Source organism: Acanthopagrus latus, chromosome 5 (assembly GCF_904848185.1).
Source record: "Acanthopagrus latus isolate v.2019 chromosome 5, fAcaLat1.1, whole genome shotgun sequence".
NCBI lineage: Eukaryota > Metazoa > Chordata > Actinopteri > Spariformes > Sparidae > Acanthopagrus > Acanthopagrus latus.
In genome coordinates this window covers 3,869,851-3,896,018 of record NC_051043.1, presented here as the reverse complement: position 1 = coordinate 3,896,018, position 26,168 = coordinate 3,869,851, and the positions used below count along the sequence as shown (strand labels likewise).

Below are 26,168 nucleotides of genomic sequence, written 5' to 3'. Positions count from 1 at the left end.
AAAGCCTCCTGACCTAGTGTTGCACTGTGTGGTTCCCTAGCTGCACCACACAAGACAGGAATGACCTGCAGCGGGAGGTGAGGGCAGCGGAGCGTCTCATCAGGACAACACTAACCACCATCTATAAGACATCTACACTGGCTGACTTCAAAAGAAGGCCAGCTGTATCATTAAGGAACAGTTACAGGTCCCCATCACTGAGAATCTTGGGCATCACACATCACCAACATGTTTTAAAAAATCACAGAAAAGGCTCGACTTCCTACAGATTCAGTCACCTTTCACAGAGGAGCAATAGCTTTTTGACTTGATATTATAAAGTGAAGTCATATTCTAGACTTAATACCATTTCATGTCACTCTTTACTTCTCAATCTTTACTTATTAACCTATTTAGACAATCATTTGTCTATAAATTACACTGTCATATCAGGACGTGACAGGAGGGGAGATTCCCCTTCACCTGAGGTGTGGGGGTTTGTTATTATAAGAACAGGTCAGGAAGTCATATGAGGGGCATTCCTCTTCGCCTGAGGTGTTAACAGGATGGTAGATGGGATGACAATTACTACCCAATAAAAACATCAGAGGGTCACTGCACTGGTAAAGGCATGATCAACACGAGCATCATGGGTCACTGATTGGTAAAGAAGTAATTAACGTCTGTCGTAAAGTATGTAACCTCTTTTCAGATGTATTTAAGTCAGAAACAAGTGGAAGACTGCAGAGAACACTGTGGCTCTGCTCTCCATGCTGCATGTATCAAAGACATCTGATTCATCACATTGAGTCTAAGATTCTTCAAAGAATTAGCAACTCTTGACCCTTAAACACCTGTAAACTAATCTGATGTGGGCCAGTTTGTGTTAATTATTGGTACTTAAATGTCGGTAAAAGGTGTTGATGAATTTACCACATCAAGTATGAGTAACATGGTTATAAGAATAAGCCATGGTGAGAAACAGGGCAGAGGAGAGGGTAACTTAACAGGAAAACAAGGAAAAAGATACATTTAACTAACTAACTTTCATATGGGTGTGTTGTGCTGGAAGCTGGACGTTAGTTCATGTTGGTGGACTCCATTTCTAAGCTAAAGTTGTCTACTGTTGATCTCTGTTAGCGTAGCTGAGAGAGGCACTTACACTGTGCATAAAGTCACGTCCTTTGGACTGTCACAGAAAATCTGACCCGAGTCCTTCACAAAAAAATCTAGACTCCAGCAGCATTAAATAACTTCAACACATCATCCACAGGCTTGTACAGACAACAGAGTGAGACGGGGATGGTCTCGTTTTTCATGTCAGGTTAAAAGCCGCTCACATATAGTGAGTAAAACATTTTCTCAGTAAAGGATTAGTAGTTTTTTAACCCCAGTTACTGGGGCTGTAACGATACACCAAACTCAGGATTCGGTTTGTATCATCATCTTTGACCCACGGTTCGATTTTTTTAAATTAAACATTGTTAGTATGTAACATTTCAATGACTTGAATGTTACATAAATAATGTGTTACATGAGCCGGCTGTGCATATGGAGGGCGTCACATTCCAGAATGTTTGGTGGGTCAGGATCTCAATCACGACACATCAAAACAGCCTCCATATGATTATAACTTATCCACAGGTTTAGATTGACAGGGGGACACCAGGGAAACACAGGGCTGGATCTGGACCGGAAGCTGCGTCGCGATTCTGCCTTCTCACACCGCGAGACAGGTTCGTGGATCTGAGTGTCGCGACTTCAGTTTCGATACGTGTACTGTTACCGCCCTACCAGTTACATGTTAATAATTCACACTCATGGTATGCATGTACCAGCTAGGTACAACATGACCCCAGTGCTAAAAGAAATCCTGGAGGAAACACTGGTCAGTAAACATACATGTTTTATCTCCTCATTTTCCTCAGTCCAATTTCATGTTGTTTTCTTCTGCCTGCCAGGTGAACTACTGCCATATTTCAAACCAGCACAAGCTGTTGCTGAGTGAGGCCTTCTCCACCATTCCTCTCATCCCTTGTTTCTTTTCCATCTCATCTGTAGATTTAATCTAGACTCTCTCCTCTGTCTCTGGTGCATTTCCCAGGAGGAAGGAAGAAGCTGTCAATAATTCATAAAGCAGTCTGAGCCTCTTTTTCCAGCACCAAGAACTGCTGCTGTTGCTGCCTGCCTGCCATAGCTAAAGCATACTGGCACTGACTGGCAGACAAGGCTACTGAAGGACTTTATGCCAGCAGTTGTGCTCAACCAAAATAGGCTGTAATGAATAGTGCATTTTGCTGTGTGGATGGCCTACTTGGTGACTGTAGGCAGGATTTATCTTAGCTGGACATATTTTAAAACAGAAAAAGCCCTCTGCTTTAAATCAAGGTCACATCTAATCCAGCTAGAGCAGATATTTTAGGTCTAATCAAATTCATTGCTACATGAAAATAGGTTGTGCTTTGTTATTTGAGCTGAATAGATAGGGGGCTTAGTTTAATTTTTCTCTTTATCATTTGGAATTCAGTAAGAATAATGAATGTTAACAGCTTCATGTTTCTTACTGCAGAAATAATCAAACAGAGAGTGTATGGCAGGGCAATACAAACTAAGAGGTTTTTTTTGTTTTGTTTTTAACGGTGATGGTATCAGTTCAGTATTACAAAACAAGAAGTCATTATCCACACAAACACAATTCTACCTCTTTTCACTCTACTGGCAATGTCAGAAGGGGATCTTTAAAGAATAAAGATTTATCCCCCCCAAAAAATAAAATAAAATAATTGTTTACTGGCTTCAATATGGAATAAAAATGATATTTAGGCCTACATGTGTCTTACAGTTAGTTTAATTTAATCTAGGCATTTCTATTGGGTATATTAACATGCTGCACCAACAGATGCACAAACAGTGAGGATCATGAGCAGCTTTTGTGTAACAACAGATGAACTGAGCTTATGTTGCAGTGTTAAGTTCCACAAAGAGCAACGTAACAAAAGAGTTTCCCTCATCTGACCTATGGTTGTGGTTAATTTATGTAATTGGCTTCAAATGAGGCTCAATGTTCACAGTTTCTCTTAACTGTATCCCAGCTCTGAATATTCATGACATTGATCTAGTGTGCTACAATTGATGGAGGCTGACAAAACTTACCACGGTGATTAAAGTTTTAGGTTGGACAAGGCTGCTGGATCCACAGTGAGTATCTGACAAATATTCAGTGTCCTTTCGATGTTCACTGTCACAGACTCAGCATAGAGACATCTCATGAAACAACTTGCAGCAGTTTGATCAGAACTGCCAACGTGTCATTGCTAAAGGCTGAATTCAATAATAAACTCAATCATGATTACAATTTTTCCTGTTATTGTAAACGAAAAGATCAAAACAACCATATTTTCCATCATGACTTTTCTAAACACAGAGCAAAGTTTCCATTACAAAAGTTTTCTTCAAACTATAAAAATGAAGGGTCTCAGGAGAGTTTAACCTCTCAAACAATGCATGCTGGGAAGTCTGCTAGTATGCAGATCATGTTTCTGTCTATGATTGATTTTAATCACATTTATCCAGTTCAAGATGACTGCAGAGAAACTGAGGTGCTTTACTTTAAGCATGTGTGTTAATTGACATGAGCAAGCAAAACAGTAGTAGCTTCTCTCACAAAATCAAGATCAATGTGTGGCTCCTAGAAGCAGAAACATGTGTGAGGTAAGCAGGGTAGGTAAATTAGTAAGGTCTTTCTATTTCCTCAAAAATCTGTTGACTAAAAAGACCTGTGAGCAAGTGACCAACAGTAGAACACTGTGGTTGTGCTCCTGTATTTGAATATGGGGCGGCACTGCTAAAAGGAGAGGCCATTATCTAGTTGAGAGCATTTCCATAACCTCAAAATTTGATTACAGGTTGGTGTGTCCTTCTAAAGGCCTCACCAGTTTATCTTCCACTCTACCTAGTCAAACCAAACCAAATTATAATAAATGGGTCAAACAAAATGCATCCTTTAGATTCTTAAATCATATAAATAAAGTTGAGAATTATTTGCTTGATGGGGCACATTTTTGATTAAGATATTCTTTACATCTTTCTCCTTTTCATCTATTCATTCTACTCTGCACTTATCCATGTTTATGAATAATGAGTAAAATTACTAGGTAATATGAAGGGGTCACTCACTCATAGACATGAACTAACAGTTAAGTTTCAGACGTCCCCCTCACTTCTCTTTTAGATTTTCCTTTTGATTTTAGGCCCCCCAAAGTCTGTCATGAACTTCATTTCAAGCAGCTGGCAGCACTTTTAAGCCAGAAATCTGTAATAAACCTAACAGAGCATTCAGCTGAAGAGCCAGATATATTTCTTGGGAGCTGGAAGAGACCAAAACAGAGCTACCCAGACAGTGAATATCAGACTTAGAATCATCAGATGGACACAAATGTGACTCCAGATGAATTATATTGCTCTGCTGGATCTGTAAAAAGGCAAATGTTTGACTTCATTTTTGTCATAATTACATTGTATATTGAAGGTGTTCTTAGCATAAGGGACACAATACTTGGAAAAGACCACAGTTTGCCTAAAAATGAAGCCTAAATGTAGCATGGCAGAGTTCTGATTGGTTGACAAGTTAGGATTACAGCATCTGACTGGTCAACAGACTCAACTGAAGGCATCATGCATGGACAATAACTGTATTCAACACAAAATATAAATATGAATAAATGGATAAGGAAAAATGCTAAAAGAAGACTCGCAAGTGCCTCTTTAAACCCTCATCAAAGTCAATGTTAATTTAATTGAGTTTCTGTTAAATGCAGGTCTGCGGTTAACAGGAGCTTATGAGATTTACACGTCTTTGTTCAAAGACATACCCCACATGTGAACTGAAAAGTGTTCATGTGTCTAAATGTGGTTGCTAACAAGTGTCTAAATGAGACTGCAGAGGTTGCTGGGAACATTAAGTATCTTCTCACTATAACTCTTCCAACGCTTAACTTTACAACTTGTGGATTGATCAATGTATAGTAAAGTGTGTGTGCAGAATAGTACAGGGCTTCTAAAAGTCTGAACTGCGGTCCACATCTGGACCCTCGCTGAATACACAGCGTAGCTTTTGATCATTTACAGCGATCCTATTAATGGCTACACTGACAGTTTGTTCTGACAGCAATTTAATATACAATATAGGTAGCCAAGTCCTGCCATGGTTTGGTTTCCTTTATCTCCATAGATTTATCTATGCAATTCTTCTCTACTGTCAGAGTTTGTCACACTCAGAGGGACGTTCAGGTGCACCTCATAATCTCTGAAATAGATGAGAGCAGCCCATGCGGGTACTTTGCTCTTTAGTCATGTCCCTGCCCTCTTGGTTGAAAACAATCAATTATAGCAATTATAAGCTATTACATTATGTCACTGTCAATCAACAATCTGTGTCATTAAACAACACAACTACCTTATTAAATGTTCATTTCATTTCTCTGCCGTCTATCATCTTTTCTGTCAATGAGACACATGCTATTTAGCTGTGTTGCTTTTTATGTGACATCATAATCATCATAATCATGATCACATCACTGTGGTGAAGCAGAAACACTGACATCTGTTTGTGTATATTGAGTGGAGTGTTGACTCTGGGCTGAGAGGAGGTGAAAACCAGTCGGTTTGGTTCCACTTCAAATGTTACTTTATGCTGTTTACAAGCTTATTTATTATAGGGCAGGTCAGTGCAGCTTTTGTGTGTTATCAACGTTAAAACAGCCTATATTCCTGTAAACCAAACTTAATTCTAAAAGCATTTTATGGTCTTAAGGCTTTAAGGCCAGGCCATGTTTTTTTCCACAGTAAAAACTGCAGTCGTCTGTTGGCAAAAAGCTCCGCCCATCAGCGGTTGGTCTGTTAGAGACGATATTTTTGTGTATTTTTGACATTTTACTTGCTAAATTAATGTTGCACCTCAGTTAAATAATTAACCTGTGAGCACTAAAAATAGGAAGGGGCAAAGTCTGTGGTGTTCTCTCTGTGATCAGAAAGGAGTCGTGAAGGAGCAGAACTGACCTGCGCAAAGAAATGCTAAATATCTTGGGAGTGGGGCTCTGTGTGCTGCTGGAGCCATGCAGTTCCACCACTCACACTGCAAAGTTGGGAATACATTTAACCTATACACAAGTTCAACAACTGTTAGAACAATACTACATGCAGCATTTTGTATCCATATTTTTCATCATTTTATGAAAAGCGGTCTTGGCGAAATAGTCTACAGCTCATAAATATCTCAGGGAGATTAATTTAGATTTATTAAAACGTGTAGCCTTTAAGCATTTAAGAACACCAATGTCAAATAGTAAGGTAAAGACACATGTATTCAAACAGAACAAATATTTGGTCTACAAAAACCACACAGGCTTATGATATGAATATAAATAGCAAGTGTCCCTCGGTGTAAGCATAGCGTCCTCAGCAGGAAGGTGTATTTCCCACCCAATGCACATGCGCAAATATACCGGCAATCGCCAATGGATGGGCTGACCAACCCAACCCTGCCGGGTATAACGGTTCACAGTTTTCATTCTCACTTTGGATGACCTAAAGTCACAGACTACTAGCTGTTTTCAATCTGGCAACATCACTTTCATAGCATTTCTTGTCACCCAATGGACAGCGTGGTCATTCTGGTGACAGGACTGTGGAAGTCAAGGTTCATTTAATTGCATCTCATACACGCAGAAATCTATACTCAAATTGCCAAGAAGGTTGTTTAAAATGGGAAAGTACATACATTCAGTACAAAAATACATAAACCTACAACTGTTAAAGCTTTCTTGTTCTTTCACTACAGTACTTATAATAATTAGATTTTAAAATAATAATGACAATATCACATCAGTCCCTTAAGTAGCATATAGTTTTCATGTTGTTTTACAGCAGCATTTTAAAATAATTACCGGTAATTACTAAAGACTTTAGATGTGAAAGATGTGATGTTAGTTCATTGTAAATGTACAGCCACTTGTTCAGGACCCCTGACCCGGAAAGAAAATCAGATACAGACCTTTGAATAATACATTTGAGAACCCCTGGTGCAGAAAGGCACTAGTGGTGGTGACAAATGCTACCGTAATATAGTCTGTTTATAGCCTACCAGAGCTTTTTACTTCTTACTATGTCATCAATGCTTCAAAAATCATAAACATGGTGTTCATCTGTGAAGAATACTTTGCTGAACAAAATGTATAATAGTAATAAAGCTGTGTTTGCTGCTTTTACTTTCTGTAATGCTCCAAATTTCAATGGAAAAGGGAACCAGGGGTTTGCTTACAAATATATCTGCAGAGTCATCTATTGAGCTGCAGCTTAACAGCCTTATGGTGAAGAAATGAAAATTATGGGGGTTTTTTTCATTTGCATTTCAATTATTTTGGGAACATATGCATACACATATTATGATGTGCATACCTTATCATATCATATACAATACATTACATTTTATTGATGGGCTTGTCTTATATATACATACACAAATCTGTAGAGCCTTTGGGATTTGTGAAGAAATTGACTAAAGAGAGGGTTATAGTTTTAAATGTAGACTGAAAACATAATATAAGTGTTCTAACAAAACACATCATAACTAAAGGAGGATCCAGAAATGTCAGACTGTTGGGAACCATGATAAATAAAATGTTAAAAACTGCAGATCTACAGTGCCTGTAAAAAGTAATCACCCGCTTGGATGTTCTCCCCTTTTATTGCTTTCATAAATGGAATCATGGTCAATAAACAAAAAACATACACAACAAAACATAAAACAGAATTTAACTCTATGATGTGAAAGTAAAAACTGATTTCTACAAAGTACTGTCAGTGAATTAAAAATTAATAATGTAAAATAAGTGACTGCGTAAATATTCACCACCTTTAATTTGAATGACCTCATTTAGCAGAGGTCTAGCCAGTTGGTGCTAGCAATCTCACAATAAACATCCAATGTTATGAATACTTTCTATGTGAATACTATTCGCTGTAAGACTGCAGCAGTTACCACACAGGATTTATATGTAAACTCTCCTGTCTCAAGTGCCAGACCTCAGCGAACTAGCTGCTAGTATATTAGACTTAACAGACAGCATCTATAATTCATCTAGCTGTCAGTTAACCTTCTGCTACAGATTTGCACACTCTCTTATCAGTCAGCAGCTTCATCCTTCTTCCCCTCCATCTCTAAAAGCTTTCTTTCACATCCTCACTTCTCCTTTGCAAACGGTTGCTTGTTTTCCTGTTGTATTTCTTTCTTTCTTTTTTCTTTATCTCTCTTCATTTTAAATCTCTCTCTCCGAGTCCCTGGCTTTCTGCAGTCTCCATACACACCCAAGCAGTGGGTTTTGCCCTGCTCACTACCATTCAAAGATAGACTAGATCTGGGTCAAACACTCTATCTGCTGCTACTGGAGACTAATCCTTGATGAATAGCAGCTATGATGAGGGTTTGAAAATTGTTTCTATTTTTTTCTTTTTACTTTATCAACAGTGTTATGTTGTGCTTTCTTTCTTGTGACAAATGTACTTTTAAGTCGTTTTGGACAAAAGCGTCTGCTAAATGCTCTAAATGTAAATGTAATGGTTCTATACAGCCGGGCACTGAATGTCCTTAACGTCTACTGTATGCCACATTTGTTTTGGGTTAAGAGTCACTTTCCCTTTTTTTTGCATCTACTCACCAGAGATGTATCACTATATTCATGCATATTCATTGTCTTCACAGATCTCTACATGTAATATAATCAACTTAATCGAAAGCTGTAATGATGAATATTTTATTACCTCCACCAAGGCGGTTATAATTTCACCTTGGTCTTTTGGTTGGTTGGTTGGTTGTTTGGTTGTTTGGTTGGTTTGACAGCAGGATTACACAAAAACAACTCAACTGATTTCCACATAACTCCGCCTTTCCTCAGCCAAAAATGGACCCCATTAGCTTCTGGTGCTGATCTGGACAAAGTGATAGATGCAGGAATTTTTCTCACTCTCTTTTTTTATATTGTGAGAACGTCTTTTTTTTTCCATCTTTTTGTTAATTCCTGAGGGAAAGTGTATGGATCTGGATGACAAAACCATCTGGCATATTTACGTGTGTTGAATACTTGCCGTAGCATGTTTTACAAAATATTTTGATGCTGCAGTGCATTTAACCTATTTGTATATCAAGTGACACAACTTCATTGTTTTATCCTATTAGACATTTGAAAGCCATTTTTGTTCCTTTTTTGTTGCAATTATCGATAAATTCTTGACTTGTGACCAAATGTGTTTTGTGAGGTTGCCACTGCTGTTGCTGGTGCAGAGGCATGACCAGGCATCAGATGACTGTGTGTGATGTTAAAGGTATTGGTGGTAGTGACGGAGCGAGGGAGATTTGTCACTAACTTTTCAACTGTCACTAATCATTTGCATGCACACATGTAATTTGGACGGGAGCTTTTTAGTTCTGGTGTAGTTCATATTCACACTGACTTAGTACACACAAACCAGTGGCTGTCAAGATGCAGTCATATTGTGTTCCCCTTTGGTATTACTATTGGTACCACTGTCGCAAACACGGCGACATGGCTACTGCTAGCAATCTTATGTTCCAGTACCATTTTTTCCCTCCCGATACCAATTCTAATACCTGGTCTTTGGGTATCAGTTGATAAAGAGTACCGATCTGATACCAGTGCATGGTAAAAAAAAAAAAACGACTAACCCTGTATGGTATGCTCAGGTAAAACCTTGCAGAGAATGACTGCCATAAAACATTCTTTCCTTATCGATTTTGACAGTCATAACCAAAAAAAGATTTAGGCATCCGAAATCTTGTAGCCTACTGAATAATTCCCTTAAAACGTACTGATGGAACTTGTTTGCTTGCTTGCTGCACTTTCAAGGGCAAATGTTGATGGCAATACTGTGTCCATCCAGTGTGCAGACTCAGCAAAGACATGTGCCGTACATTGGAGGTCCAAAGGTCAGTAGTAATGCTGACTGCATGTACGTCTTTCAGCCTACATGAAATGTGTTCCCTCACTATCTGATAAAGTTTAGTTGTGCTCTTCTGCTTGATGTGTCTTCAAATGCTTTATAAGGTTGCTGGTGTTGAAATTGGCAACACTCATGCAACCACTCCAAATTACAACCTTGCATACAGAACATGTGGCCATTTCACTGGTGGGTTATCCAGAGTACCATTTTGCTAAATAGCTGACATTTGGGTAGCTCCGTCTTGCTTTTAGAGCAAGGAAGAAAAATTTATTTCTGGTATGTAACATTAATCAGAGCTAGCAGGGCTAACTTGGGAGTAGCAGGGTCCTGTTTCTAAATGATGCTGGATCAGTGCATAGACTCACATACTTGCTGATACTGATACCTGCATTTTCCTCAGTATTGGCAGCATTTCCAATACTGGTATCGGAATCAGAACAACTCTACGCAGCCTGGCTACTGTCCAAAGCAAAACAACTGTTTTTGTTTTTTTTTACTTATTGATCTAGCAGAAAGAAGGCCAGTTTGGAAGGGGAACAACGGGGGAACAGACTTTGACAAAACACCAGAGAGCTCCCTTTCAAGTGAATGCCCAATCTGTTCACTGTTGTTTTTGCTCAGTTTCTGTCACGCCTTGCTACAGACATTACAGCGTGACATCAGTCTCAACTCAGAATAAGTTAAAGCAAAAGTCATTTCTAAAGCCAGTTTAATGAAGGTGAGCAGGTAGAGACAGAGTGAAGAATAGCTCGACCAATGACGAAGGAGAAGATAGTTATTACACAGTTGATATGCTCAACTCCTTTTTCACGAGGAACTTCAAATAATAACGTCACATCGCTGTTTTAACTCCTTTTCACTTTCTGATGTGTTTGGGAAAATCCCCACACTTGCCACTGACATGTGTTGCCATAGTTACCGTGGTTTTTCAGATCACTTAATTGGTGAATTCATGGCAAATATATATTTGATACAGAGTCCAATCAATATACAAGGACAAGCATGATGTCACTTTTCATGTTAACTCATTAAACGGTGCTAAAATTCCCAGAGACCATTTCATTTTTTCAGCACAGCATGGACACAATATCTTGGAGTGCCTCAACTCTGGCTCTGATGTAAAATCCACATCAGTCCATTGATAATAAAATCTGATGAGAGACACTAGGCAGACATTGCTGGTCCAAGTATCAGTGGTGAAGCTGAACGCCAAATTGTCCTGCAAAAAGCTGCGGGGCCCAAAGCCAGATAGGCCTTGGTGCCCCCTACAGCTTGTCTCATCAGCTAACCACCATCAAATGAGTTCAGTTGTTTTTTGTTTTTTTTTCTTAACTGATGCAGCAGCTAATATAAAAGTACATGTATGGTTCCATGTATGTATAATTCTTCACTGAGATGTTATCCCTGTGCCCCTCTATGTTGTATCTGACTAACTCATCAACTACGGAGCAGCTATAGATGTGCCAATGTTTTGTTTTCACATTTGGGGATTTGTTTAATTTCCCATGCATTTTCAACATACATGAATATATCCATGACTATAACTATATACCACTAAACACAACACACGATAGTTCAACACTACAATTTGTCAGAAATCACACATTTTATTGACGATCCACTGAACTTTCCTGGGACCCACGTAAATGAGCGCCTGTGGGTCCCTGCACTCACAGTAGCAAAACCCTAGCAATATCACTGAAGTGAGCATTAAAGGTCTAAGTTAGCATTTTTTTATTTTTTATTTTGGATGGAGCCAGGTGAGCTGTTACTCCCTGCTTCAAGTCTTCACGCTAAGCTAAGCTAATTGTCTCCTGGCTGGTGCCGCTCATTTAAACTACTTTACATATTACTGCAGGGTTTAATCTATAACTATGCACCATATCTTGTCCTCTGATCATATTTGCTTTGCTTGCTTTGCTTTTCACAAATCTTTATCTGCAGTCAGTAAAGGTAAAAAAAACAAAAAAACAAACTACAATAATTCCCTCTCAAACGCACATATAAAATGGCCAAAAGAATGGAAATCTTTCATGATATTTCTATAACAGCTTGTCTCTGTCACTAGGGATCAACACATTTGATTAATGCTATCTCAGCGAAGTGCTGACAAGACCAGAGGCAGAACCAGGGCAGCATGATTACAAATCTATAGAAATGACGCAGCTGTTACTATTATTATTGCAGAGGCTCCCCAATGCAGCTCTCGTGACTCCTCCAGAGTTTGATGTCTGAAGGTAGATGGGCTAAAAATAGCAGTGCCCCACCCCCACCCCACACACACACAAGCACAAACCCATACACACACCAACCCCTCTATCAGGACACCAGCAAAGGCATGAGGCGGTGATAAAATTGCGGCTGCTTCAGTACAGATCCAGCTTCGGCTTTTAAAATGAGCACAAACATCACTAAAATAAACAAGCTGACAGGCATTAGGATTTCTTATGGCTAATAATAGACCCTTGCCACTCAGATGGCATGGTTTAGGAGTTTGATCAGCTCAATAGACTGTAGCCTGCCTGATTTCGGGGCTTATATTGTTGTCAATAATTATTTCTATTACAGGAAATGCACCCAGTGGAGCGCAGACCTCTGTCAAGGAGGTTCAGTCTACTGTAGTGTGCAGGCTAATAATCTAGGGTTTGAGTTTTACATCATGATGTACCAGACTTACAGTCAATGTCATTCATTCATTTTTATTATTGGCTAAAGTAAAAACTGAATTGGCAACCACCCAGTTGATGCAGCCGTGTTTGAAAATATATATATATATATTTTTTAATGAATAAAAAAGCAAAGAATTTCTGTACTGTACGTGTTCATTTCATCTGATATAGAGTAAGAATTGTTAGCCCCTTCACTCACGATTCCCTCAGTAAATAATAACAAGATATATTATTAGCCCCCTCTTGTGTGCAGTTTAAACATAGCACCCCTTCCGCCAAAAAATCAATTCAGTTTCTTATGTTGATTGTCAAGTGAGTTTGTCTAATCAAAAAGAACTAGTTTATATAGTGCACATTATGAATCTGAACAATGTTATTCTGCTGAAATATGGTTATACAGATGTCTCTCCTTTCAGAGGATGGCTTCCCCCCTGCGTTACCGCGGTGACGTGGTGGAAAAAGGGGGGCGGCACTTGATAACTGTAGATGCTAGGTGGCAGCAGAGTGCTTGAATCCTGATGATGACAGTAAAATCCTGAGGATAGGATTTACATTTTACACCTTTGACCGCAACATGCTCGTCAATGGCAGAGTCGCGCTACCCACATTTCGGCTGGTTGACTCCACAGGAAACAGATGTATGTAGTCTAACGCTATGTTACCATGACTGCTTTGGCTAATATTAAACTTTAACAGCTCTTCTGTGAACTAAGTTAAATGAACAAAAGACGTGTAATGCAAAGTTACTGTTTGGATTTGCAGAAGCCGTAGCTGTGGCGGCGTGTAACTTTAACCAGTGGTACAGATATACAGCATATCACTACTTATTCTTCAGTTGGCATTGCATATATACCCACTTCTAAATCCCTTCTGACATCTTCATTACATTGTCTGTGGGAACTATGGGTAACTGCATACTTGTGGATGTAACTGTCAAGCTAACTGTTATTACGATTTTTGTTACAATTTTGACAATTTAACTCATGACAAAACATTAGTTAGGTTCTAAGCACTATGGTTGGTGGTAGCTGTTGTTGATTTTGTTCAAATACACCAAATTATAATTCATCAGTTGTTCTTCAGATGATAGGACTAAACTAGCTAATGTGTGCTAACGCAGTTGCCACTTGTTGCCATGGCTACGGTAAACATTACGTAACATTATGGGCTGATGGGATGTGATTACAGTAGAGTGCAGAATCAGGCTATACAATACTGTTAATGTTGCCATATGTTATTGTCAATCTCTTTAATTTCTATTTCCGTTGTTATTCTAGTAAGAGGTCATCTGAATGTCTGTGAGTAGGCCCTGAATGCAATTTCAAAGTCATCAATATCCAATATCCATATTTATTTTGCTAAGCTGATGAAACAGTTGCGCAATGCACACTTGCAGGGTTACATTACAAAGGCTCTAGCTCTCAGTGGACCTGAAGACCAGTTGGACGATGGCCCATTAATAGAACAAAAAGGTCAACTGTAATGCTAATCAAGTGTTGCACTGTAAGATAAGGAGCCGATATGTGTGGACACACTTTTGAACTAGAAATTGCAATATTCCCAGGCTCCCTTGAAAACATTCTTGATTATTTTGGCTTTATTTATAAAGCATCTTTAAAACAGAGTTTACCAACTGTCGCGCCACACACAAGGAAGTCTGGTCTTTTCTTGTTTCATCTGGTGTAAAATAAAAAACATCTCTTGGTATTGTTCGAACACTCATTGCATACAGAAGGCTATATGTGGACCATGCACATTTATTTCATTTATCTATTTAAGTTTTATTCAGTGTTGTCCATTGAGTCATTATTTACTGCATTTATCTTTTTTATTTGTGCACTGATCGTGAGCCTTGTTTATTGTCTGTTGCTGTTTGCATTTGACATAAGATGAAACAGTCATACTGTAAGTGTTTCACAATAATTCTTCTACCTGGACATGATGGACAAGGTCTCAGGTGCATGTCCACTGGGCTGGACAGCAGCTGCAGCTGGCAGCTCTGGTGGTCGCACTGTTGAGTTTTATTTTTATCAACTACATTACAATTGCTTATTCCTTATCAGTGATGATAACTTTAGATGTCGCTTACTTTTTATAGCCTATGCTATTTACAACACCAAAATCTTGTGTGTAGGCTTACAAAATGCAGGTTTGTCCAGCGGCAGCTTGGCAAGGAGCCGATGCATGATTACACATGGCATGCAATAAAGTAACCCTGACTTTAGATACTCCGGTGTAATAAACTCATATCCAACCGGGATGTTGATTCTCACATCCTGTAAACCGCTTATCAATGCGCTTCAACACATGCTTTGATACGGACTGAGTCAATGAGGAAATAAAACAGTGTGTCTGGTTCCAGAGGGAGGAGAGAGAGAGGCGCTCTGGGCCCTTATGTGTTGTTACTGTAGGCTGGACTGTTCATATGTGCCACCTGAGAGATGTTCAAGAAATGTAAAGAAATGTATTTCTTTGCATTGGACACTAGGAGCTTTATCCATAGATTTATGGATCTATAAACACAAGTAACATATGTATGTGAAACTAGGTGTAATGACGGCTTTTCTAGTCTTACCAACCACTCAAAGCGCTTCACAATGCAAGTCAGTTCTCACCATTCACACACATTTGTACAGTGGTCAGTGTTTTTTTTTTTTTTTCTTTTTCTAAAGTTACAGGCATTCACCATCCAAGGACATTGTAATGAGACAAAACTACCCAACTGCATTATGGAAAATCCAGTGTTCAGGCTTTGGAAATATCATGGACTACTGTTTCAGCATCCACTTCTTCACTTTGATCACATTTTATAATATCTGTCTTCTGTGGCGTGTTCAGATCAAACGCAATGCAAAATTCTGCACGTCTTCAGTTCGACCTAACAAACATTAGACAGGCGTGATGTTGTTGCAGAGTTAAGTCTGGGGCTGAGGTATGAATGAGTTGATTTCATGCTGTAATCCCCTGGTTACACAATCAGTCAGGCTGCTGTTCTGCTGCTTGTGGTGGTTATGGTGGAATAAAGACCTGATCACCTGCGGACAACACCTCCTGCGCTTATGTTCAGCATCAAGCTGAGCTGGAACAACTGTTGTTTTTCCACCAACAACAACCTGTTTGACAGTGTGGACACAGACAGCAGCAACACCCTGGACATCATCATCACCACCACCATCATCATCATCACCACCACCACCATCATCGTGCTCTAATTAAGCTCACTGCAGTATTATTGTAACGTCTGCTGGTAACATTAGCAGACAGACAGGTTGCTGCCGCTGGAAGGAGCCCCAGGATGACGACAAGCGGGGCAGACTGAACCGACGCCCGTCTGCTCCTCCACAGCCAGCACCGATGCGAATCACGGCTCACTTCTCTGTCATCTCACATACTGACATGTCAACACACGGCTCGCCTCGACTCACCGGTCCCCTCCTCTTCAGAGAGATGTTCTTCCACAGCAGGAGATGGAGCTGGTGCAGGAATCCCATTTTGCCTCCCGCTTCTGCTTCACTGTGTCCTAAATGTACCAAATTAGCATCCCGCCGGTGGCCTGTGAGTGCATTTAAACAACCGGGGGATTTCTATCGCCTTCCCAGGCATCCCGTCCGAGCCTGTCACGGTGCCCGAATGTCTCGTCCTCAGCTGGTATTTGGGGGGGATATTCAGATGGTCTGTTCAGTGTGTGGGGCGACTGTCGGAGCTCCGTGTGTCATCCTCCGTGTGACGGCGAGCGGCGGCCGGCCTCTGCCGCGGACTCCGCTCCGCAGGTACACCGCTGTGAGCCGGAGCAGGAAAGTGGAGATAGGCGGAGGTCAATTCGGACACACTGATGCAAACTCACACTTCCGGCTAGGCCTTTAAAAATAAAAGCCCTCCTACTTCGGGGGGTACATTTACAGGAAGCTGCTGAATGAGTGAAGGGCCAGGAGTTGTACATTGTTGTTGTGCATTGGTCCTGGTCTCTTTTTATGTGAATATAGAGCTCCCTCTCAGCTCCTATTGACATTTTATTATTTGTGACAACCTCTGGATACAGCCTGGCAACACGTTGTTGTATACTTTGTACATCAGTGATGCTATTTTGAGATCTACAACTTCAATGAATTTGTGTGCCTGTGAATTTACAATTAATATGTTTGTTGGTTGGCGTTTCTCAGCTCTGTTTGTGTGTGTGTCAGAGGGAGAAAGAAAGAGAGCCACAATGGCAGTCGCTGTGAAAGAGCCAAGATGGCAGACGCTATTGCTTGGAAGATGATGTAAGCGTTCTATCCGAAAGACTAGAAAAGTGTCGATTTGAGGCAGTTACATTCCACAGACAACAAAGTAGGTTAGTTAGGTTAGTAGGTTAGTTACGAGAGGGGAAGAGAGAGCGACACACACAAAGACAAAGGGGCCAACACCCTTGCCGGCGGCTAAGCTAAAACATGGATGAGGGGAGGAGCTCAAATCAGCTCATGTTGATTGCTAGGGAAAACAGGGAACAATGTTTGTTTTTTTTTCTTCAAATATGTGTTTATTACTTATCTAAAGTTTAACAAGAGCACAGAAATAAAAACAAAACAGACATAGCACATCCATGGTGATAGGAATAACAACAGTCATATTAAAACTAAATACAAAGCAAAGCAGTTTTTTGGCCGTACAGAAAATACATATCTCTCTCTATTTATAAACACATATATAATACATATATACATAAATATACACATAAAGAATAGATACATAAACTGCAAAGAGAGAAATCGAGAGATAAATAAAAAATAAAAAATGATTAAAGCTGCAAGCAGTGATAAACAGGCCCTCGCTCCACACATCAGGCTGTGGTGCCATCGGAGGGCACGCTCACCTGTTCCCTGCACGTCATGCTGTGGAGAAAACAAGCAGTAAATGTCATGTAAATTGGATGATGTTTGGCTGACTTCCTGTGTCCAGTGGGTTAGTGCTCGGGCCCTAATAATAATGCAACCCAATAATCCTAACAGACGCACTGTTAGTGCTCGGGCCCTAGTGAAAAAGAGAATATACACAGTACGACAGTAGAAACAACACAGTAATCTACACCCTGAAAATAGTAAAGGATCCCAGATCTTATCGAACACATCTCCTCCATCTTCATTATAAAATCTCAGTCTCTCAAGATTCATCGCGTTTGCCGTTTCACTCATCCACATATGTGGAACAGATTCCATTTTCCACACTCACAGTATTTGACTTTTTTGCAATCACCATCCCAGACAAGACAGCCATCTTTTCAGAAGTTACTGAGCTTGTTACTCCAAGAAGTTGATCTCGTTCCAAACGCTTCCCAAAAACCTCTGAGAAGCGATGAAACATCTTTTGTCCAACATGTGTGAAGTTTACTAACCAGACAGCATGTGTCAAATAACTGATTGTGGATTTACATCGATTTCACTCAGCTGAAGCATCAGAATAAAAGCTGTGCAATTTTTCCCCAGAATAATAGAGTACAGATGCCTCTCCACTTCCAAGTGGAAGAAACAAAATCATTCAGGCCAGGTGTAAAGGAGTGGTTTTCACAAATCAGAGTATACACATAGATCTTTGGAGCCTTAATTAATTGCTTTTTTTGCTTACAGATTTTTAAGGTGTTGCCAACCGCAAAGCTTTTTGCAAAGAGAACGTTCAATGAGTACTCATGCCAAACAAGAGTCTGTGGTAGAAAGGACCCTTTTTTCCACCATGGAAAAATGGATAAATGAGCCGCCCAAAAATACAATTTAAAGTCTGGTAGGGTGAAGCCATTTGATTTGATAAGTGTTTTTTAGAAATTCTGATGGCTTAACAGTTCCATATGAAGGGTATAATTAATTGAATCTAGCTTTTTAAAGTAAGATTTAGCGATAAAACAAGGAATTGACCGCATGGATGGAGACAGTGTGGTAGTACAGTCATCTTGATTGCATTAATCCTCCCAACCAAAGAGATTGGGAGGGTTCTCCAAAAATCAGTATTACTTTTAATTTGCTCGATTTTGTTTAGCCACTTCACTCTCAGAAGATCATCTGGATTATAATGTTTTAGAACCTTTTATTTCATGGGTGAAAATAGAGTTCAGGGCAGTTCAATGCACAACAGACCAGGGTTAGATGATGGCATCACCTGTCATGGGACTGAAAATATATAAAGGCACAGCCTGATACCCATTGCAGGGCCCGATAGGTCATTAGACATCAGTCCAACTTTTGGCACATGTCTCTGTGAGTTGATCATTTTAAATTCAGAAACATACAAAACAAACGAAATTAAAAACACGACTTAAAGCAGTGCAGTGGGCTAAATTAACCTTTACAGCATCGGCGTATGGGAAGGGCACATGTTTTGAATCGGGTTATGCTTTAAAAAACAAGTGTGAACTGGCAGGTTGAGGGTGAAAGAGTGCGTTGAATCAGTTATGATGTGGTCTATGCCTACAGAAGCTGTGTAACAGTGTGCCCCTTTCCTGTGCATGAGCTGCAAGAACAGGAACAGGAAGACCAGCTTGTGGTTACAAATCTAAAATCAGCTATGTTAATGTTTTTGACTGCCAACCGCTGCTGTGCTTGCTAGTACTGCAAACATTACAGCAATAGGAGCAATTTAAGAGGCAAAGAAATTAGTGCAAAAAGAGTGGCAGGTGTCTGTGGTGACAGGGTTATCTCCTCTCACCCTAACCCGGTTTAACATGCGAGTACACATACACGAAAGGAGGATGAAGTGAATCTTAGTGATAATTACTTCAAAGTTCAGGTTGTATGGAGAATGCCCTGAAAATTTAATTGATTGTAATTTACTGAATTTAGAAGCATAACTGTTTTTCCGTTTTGTGCAGTTCATTTCTTTCTAACAAGTGAATCAGATTGTACATCAACTGTCACACCCTGTGTATGTGTGTGTGTGTGTTTGTTGAGTAAAGAGATGAGTCAAACATTTGAGAGGGGCTGGATTTCCTTCATATTCTAGGACGTGTTGAGAGGGACAGAGCTTTACAGGCAGCAGTCTGATATCATGTCACACAGGTAAGAACCAACATCTCTGCCAACCTCTTTTTATTTCATTGAAATCACCTATTGGTTAATATGGTTTTACTTCACATTTAAAGTGTAAAGAGTGCTACTAGTGTTTCCTCAGGGTAATGGAAACTGTTAAAAAAATTTTAAAAAAAATCTGTTTTTATTTTCAAATCAGATTTTATTTAGAATTTTTTTTTATCATGTATTTCGTTTTCTTTTGCTCAGAATATAGTTACAAGGCTTTTGAGTTTGTGGTGTAGCCAGCATCAGGGTGTGCCATCTTTTGTTAACCTCTCTATGCCAGTTTCATTTCACAAGATGCATCGTCATCAACGCACAAAAAAAGATGGTATGAGTATGCTTAGAAGAATGTGACTTAGAAAGCCATAGATAGAAATATTTGTTCATATATATTTTTTAAAATAAGTAATATAAGTAAGTACCTTTTTAAAAACCTTTAACATTCTTTTCAATTTTTTTATCCTTGTTTATTTTCCACAATTGACCAAACCTCTGACCACAGGGGCACAAGAAAAACACGAATGTACATATTCTGTAAATCAGAGGTGCTCAGAACTTTTCTTTTAGCAAGAGTAACAATACTGTAGATCAGAAGTACTGTTACAAGTAAATTTCCTGAGTACTGACATCAAAATTTTATGACAGAAGTACCTCGGATGATTGATTTCATAGTGTATGTTGTTCATTATAAATATTGACATTTTAATATATACATTAATCCTGCAGCTGGCAAAGGTCGAGTAGTTTATCTTATCCATAATATTCAGAATATTACGTAATGTATTTGGAGTAGCAGTGGAATAGAAAGTACAACAGCTGGCATGTTTTCCGGAATGTACTGGAAGGGAAAGGAGCAGAACACCGAAACACTCAAGTAAAGAACTAAACTGTAAATTGTACAGAAGTGAATGTGCAGGTACTTTATACTGCTGCACAGTACTGAGTACTGAACAAACCCGTTCCACTTGAAATTAAACAGAACAGAAACCAACGGGACATTGAATCCAATGTTGTGTTCCAATTTCAGGACAGCATGCAAGTTTCTGACAAAAACACTGATGTGATGGCTGTTTTCTGTGAGTTCGGTAAAGGACTAAAAATGCTAAAGCCATAGATGTAAACAACAAGTATTTGTGCTTTGATATTGTCCGAAATAACAGAAATTACTTGCGGTTAAGAGTTTGAAACTGTAATTATGAGATTCTGTAACAAATAAACCTCTAGCAGAAGTGAAGTAATCACTGCTTTGGTAAAACACATTGTTTATTCACAATCATTTCCAAACATTTCACCATAATAGAAAAAGAAACACAATAACAAACACAACTTGTCTACTCAGAATTTTTTAGTTTCATGATATGTGTGCCTGATACATATCTGATACAAACTTTTGGAGAGGAAACGGAATTAAAGGTTTACTGCAGTAGGAGGGTTTTTTTTTTTGTGGTTTTACCACCTTGCTCTCTGTAGTTCCTGTACTGGTGGAAACATATGAAAGCAAAATAACCTCCCTGATCTACCCTTCCTTCCTAGCAGTTCCATACCACTGATCTGTGCCCTTTTGACCTGGAATACACCTGACAACGATGACAACATCAGGATTCCGAGCCTTCCTCCTCCTCCTCCTCTTCCTCAGCTCCCTCTTACCCCTGCTTTATTTCAGCCTCTCGGACCAGGAGCTCCATCAGCATAAACATCGTCCAGCTGTTCCTCAGAGAAACCTCCACATCCTCCTGTGGCACTGGCCATTCGGCCGCTCCTACAGGCTCGATGGAGACAAATGCCTCGAGATGTATAACATCAGCAACTGCTTCCTTACTGACAACACCTCCACCTTCGCCGCTGCTGATGTGGTTGTCTTCCACCACCACGAGATAAGCAGAGGTCTGTCCACACTGCCCCTGCACTTGGATCGCCCGGCCTCCCAGTACTGGGTGTGGCTGTCCATGGAACCTCCCGCCAACAATGCAAATCTCACACAGCTCAATGGACTTTTCAACTTGACCATGAGTTACAGACGTGACGCAGACATATCCATTCCTTATGGAGAGACCAGATTAGGAGGCTATGAACCAGATTTTCAGGGTGCTCGGAATCGCTCCTGCTTTGCCAGCTGGGTGGTCAGCAGATACTGGCCCCACCAGGGGCGGGCTGGTATTTACCAAAGTCTAAAGAAGTATATTCCCATAGAAGTGTACGGCAAGTGGAACAAGAAACCCCTGTCAAATAACAAGCTGCTGTCCACAATTGCAAACTGTTTTTTTTACCTGGCTTTTGAGAACTCTGAGGCAAAGGACTACATCAGTGAGAAGCTGTGGAGGAACGCCTTCCAGGCAGGAGTTGTGCCCGTGGTTCTCGGCCCAAGCAGGGCCACGTATGAAGCCCTGGCTCCCCCTGGTTCCTTTATCCATGTGGCTGATTTCCAGACCACAGCAGATCTGGCTGCCTATCTCAGACATGTAGCTGCAGACAGGCAGGTCTATGAGAAGTACTTCCAGTGGCACCGCACTCACACTATAAAGACCTACACTGACTGGAGAGAAAGACTGTGTCAAATCTGTGTTAAGTACCCCACTCTACCAGCCCAACAAGTCTATGAAGACCTAGAGAGCTGGGTTTACAGCTAAGAATTGTATCTCTTTATGATTTCAGGTCACAGAAGTGTTCTGATTGGAACTGCTGATACCAGTGGGTCACCACATGCAAATATGAAAAACCATGAAGTGACAGTTATATGTAGGAGAACACCTTTTTGGTAAACAGTGAGACACTGCACACCCCAGAAACAAATCTCGAGTGGTTGGTGGGGGTGGCTATGTGCTGTGAGAAAAAAAGAAAAAAAGCAGAAGTGAGAACTGGTGTAAGAACCATAAATAAGTGTTTTATTTCATGCCACCACACAGGGAAGTTCCTTTTCACAACAGGCTACCTATTGCTGATAATAATGAGCAGTGTTCCATTGTTCTCCACCTGAAATAAAAGAAAAAATCTACACAAGACAGACTGTGTGATTGTGTCTGATTGTCTGATTGCTTCTGGTGTGTTTCAAACACTGTTTAGATTAGCTGCCAGTGAATAGTCGAGGTTTGGCTAGGTTTAGGCAACTGAAACTACATAGCAACCAACTCTCATTTTTGTTTAAAACATTAAAAAATTAACTAAAATTACCAACAGAATGTGAAGAAATATCAGCTCTGAAGTCAACAAGACATGAGTTGTGCTGCAGAGACATCTGCTAAAATTAGCATGCTAACCAGCTAGGCCTTACCATCTCTTTCTCCCAGCAGACGAGAGTTCTTGCTAGCAATGCTGTGCTGCTTAAAGGAGCTACAGTCATGGATGTATAAACAGAATACAGTTAGCAGCAGTTAACAGTTCCTTTGGTGATATACTGCCACTATTTGCCGGGAGTATGAATGAGGTGGAATGAGTATGAATCTTACATATTGCACCTTTAACAATTTTTTTTTTTTTTTAAATATTTATTCCAAAGAGCTTTTTAAACAGACATGAGCTACAGTGTTCACATTCTACAGTAAAGAGTAATGTCAGATTAATGGCAAACTAATAATGTCCAGTTATAGAGTAGAGTAAAAGTATAACACGGTATGAAGAGCTATACTTGTATAATCCCTCCATATTTGACTTTTCAACAAGTTGCATTGATGCACTGTTATTGATCAAGCAATCCCACAACATATATTGCATATAAGTTTCACTTAATCGGCTACATTGCTGTCATAATAAAATGTTAATACATCAGTGCAATCCAATATTTACTCAAGTACAGTACCTATTACAAGTACTGTCAGTATCTGCATTAGCTTATTCATACTTGTACAGCTGTAGTCAAAGATCCCTTGCATGTTAAATTATACAAATGATCAAATATGACACACTGTTTTTGATAAAGATATAGTATGTAGACATTAAGTTAAAACACATTTACTCACTGTCTTAGTTGTTCAAGCAGCAACACCATGTAATATATAAAGTGAAGAGTCACGATGGTTTCATTCTTGTCATATGCTGCTTTTTACTTGACATAGAGGCTGTAAATTAGAGCCCATCTCATCCCTACAGTGCAATCTTCTTTATAGTCTGGTATGTCCTGTAGAATCAATATTAGCCTATCACAAATATATTGGTATCACTTGTACAGCACATGTTGACCGATATATGAATAAAATGAAACTTTTTTGTGGGATTACAATGCAGAAAAAAATGCTTGGTAATTGATAATGATTAAATTCCAAGTGAAGTTTACTGCTTTAGTGCTCTGATGTACATGAAAGTGTATTGTTAGACTGTAAAAAATCCTTTTTTTTTTTTTTTTTTTGATAATGAAGCTGAGTGTTAGTCCATACAGGACACCAAAGTCATACGACTCTGCCCCCTAATGACTGACTCATCGTTACCAATCGGTCTCACAGCAGTCACAGCTATTCTCACCCAGGCGGTGCATTTAATACAGTATGGCTCCCTCCTCATTCATAACTGCTCCTCGTCATGAGCTGCCACACACTGCTGCTGCTGGAAAGCTTGTGGCCGCATTTATTAAGTAGAGCCTTATCAGATCTTTATTCATTGTCTTGATCAGGGCTCACTTGTTCATACCCTGGGTGGGTTTCTCCATTGTGATCCCTGCTTTGGCTTAGCATTCTGCTTGGCCGATTCAGGGAGCATCTTAAGAGCGGAGACATCAGCGCCAAGCATAACTGTAACCTGTTTGTTACAATACTATGCCAAGTGTTCCTGACTGAATTATGCTTGTGTGTCTGACTGTTCACCAATGAGATAGAATGCCACTCTAGCCCATCATTATAATGTTCAGCCAGCAGGTGGCATTCTTCTCCACTGTTTTCTCACGAGAAGACCAGCTTAAAAAGGGCTCATTTAAAAAGTACTGAGGTAACTGTGAAATGAAACATCTTTTTAATTTCCTGCTAAGCGTAAAGATAGTTTGGGTTTTATTCATCCAGCATATGAGAGTTCTGCCTCTGCTGCAATACAGTGAATGTGTGGGGAACTTACTTTGTGGTGCTCAGTGCTAAAATAAAAATAAAAAGCAATAAAAAGCAATGGATCCGAAACAAGTCATGTTTCTCTTCAGATTATAGAAATATTTATTTGTTTCCTTCATTTCGGCTGTGGTATATCCACACGCATGCTAAACATGGTGGTAAACAAGTTATCTTCAGTGTATAGAACTCATCTTTTTATGAAGTCTCAAAACAGTCTGTATCAAAGATAGCTAGTCTAGGTAGTTACTTGTTCTAGAATTCCTTCACGAGACTCATTCATCATCAGACAGAGAGAATGACGAAAACGAGGCAACCTGCTTGGTTTCTGTTGACCTCTCAGCCCCGGTGAAGAGAAAACGGAGCTATGTAACATTTAAAAAAGGCAAACAATATGAGAAGTGTATATTTTCTGGTAACTCCTCAAACCTCCAACCAATAATGTCCTCTTTGTTCCACAAGCTCAGTAGGTTTGAATAAAACAGTCTTACAACACAGTCAAAGATCTCCGGTGTTAACACTCCCTGGTATCTGTTGTAGATATTTCTTTTTTTTTTTACATATTGACACTTGTGTATGTGTATGAGTGCAGGTCAAGTACTCGGCCACTGTGGGAAAGCAGAGAGGCTGAGTAAGGAGACAGACAGGCTGAGGAGAGGAGCCACAGAGAGTGGCTTTCCTGAGAGACGACAGCGAGAGGCCACAGTTACATCCACAGTTCCTGCACAGATTCAAACATCTGCCACTGGAAAAGAACACGCATCTGAGCTATGTAATATTACCTATCATGTATACAGTGGGTCAAGATTAGTATCTACAAGACACAGGAAGGTTCATGTGCACACCTAGTCCAATACAGTGTTTAGGCCAGGTGGAGACAGCAGCTTCAGTGGAGGAGAAAGCAGACAGTATCCATGAATGATGCACCAATCTGACCTGTCACAGGATCCAGAGCAGACAGCATCACTGGACTCACTCAGGGTTTCCAACATATTCTACTACTAGTTATGTCAGTTCCGTCACAGCATGCCACCTTACTGATGCTGGGAAAGACGCGTTAGATTGGTGCACTCCTTGAAATATAATATTTTTATTTAAAAGGTAACTCCACTAATTTTACACATTAAAGTGTGTTTGAGAGGTATAAAGCCTTCTGTGGCCCCAGAGGACGCTGCACGTAATCTGCTAAACTGCCTCCAGCTGCACTGTGGGTAATGTAGGCACCAGGTGTTGAAAAGGAAGACAAATGTGTGGAATAGAAAGGGGATGTCTCTGGTCTGCTGTTTTGATTCTGATCGTTTGTCTTTATACTGTCCATAATGTGTCCAGCAGTGTTATAAGAGTGTGATGTTCAACCAGACGACCGTTTTTATACCTAGCGCCGGCTGCACCAACAGTGGTTATGCCTGGTCATAAGTGACAGTGGATCGTAACAACCTGTAGACAGTCAT

General features: G+C 39.9%; 2 protein-coding genes across 7 annotated transcripts in view; one reads left to right on the top strand and one right to left on the bottom strand.

The window, feature by feature from the left end:
- Positions 1-16,656, bottom strand: part of abca2 (ATP-binding cassette, sub-family A (ABC1), member 2) — a 79,373-nt gene extending 62,717 nt beyond the window's left edge. For both annotated transcript variants that reach the window (XM_037098062.1, XM_037098063.1), the window contains exon 1: positions 16,088-16,656. In XM_037098062.1, coding sequence (XP_036953957.1) covers positions 16,088-16,153 — 66 coding nt within the window. In that variant the 5' untranslated portion in view covers positions 16,154-16,656. The remainder of the gene's footprint in view (positions 1-16,087) is intronic.
- On the top strand, positions 12,910-22,695 carry LOC119019459 (fucosyltransferase 7). Of its 5 annotated transcripts, none has more exons than XM_037098069.1 (3): positions 12,910-13,300; positions 19,626-19,681; positions 21,233-22,695. In XM_037098069.1, exon 3 carries the CDS (start codon positions 21,283-21,285, stop codon positions 22,321-22,323), a length of 1,041 nt encoding a protein of 346 aa, XP_036953964.1. In that variant the 5' UTR covers positions 12,910-13,300; positions 19,626-19,681; positions 21,233-21,282; the 3' UTR covers positions 22,324-22,695. The 5 variants fall into 5 exon arrangements, with proteins under 5 accessions (XP_036953964.1, XP_036953961.1, XP_036953960.1 ...); XM_037098066.1 differs by having other exon boundaries at positions 21,230-22,695; XM_037098065.1 differs by having other exon boundaries at positions 19,579-19,681.
- Positions 22,696-26,168: the final 3,473 nt, after the last annotated feature.

What these genes read in the sequence shown, in the direction of transcription:
- LOC119019459 (XM_037098069.1), top strand. Translation starts at nt 21,283, where the DNA reads ATGACAACATCAGGATTCCGAGCCTTCCTCCTCCTCCTCCTCTTCCTC.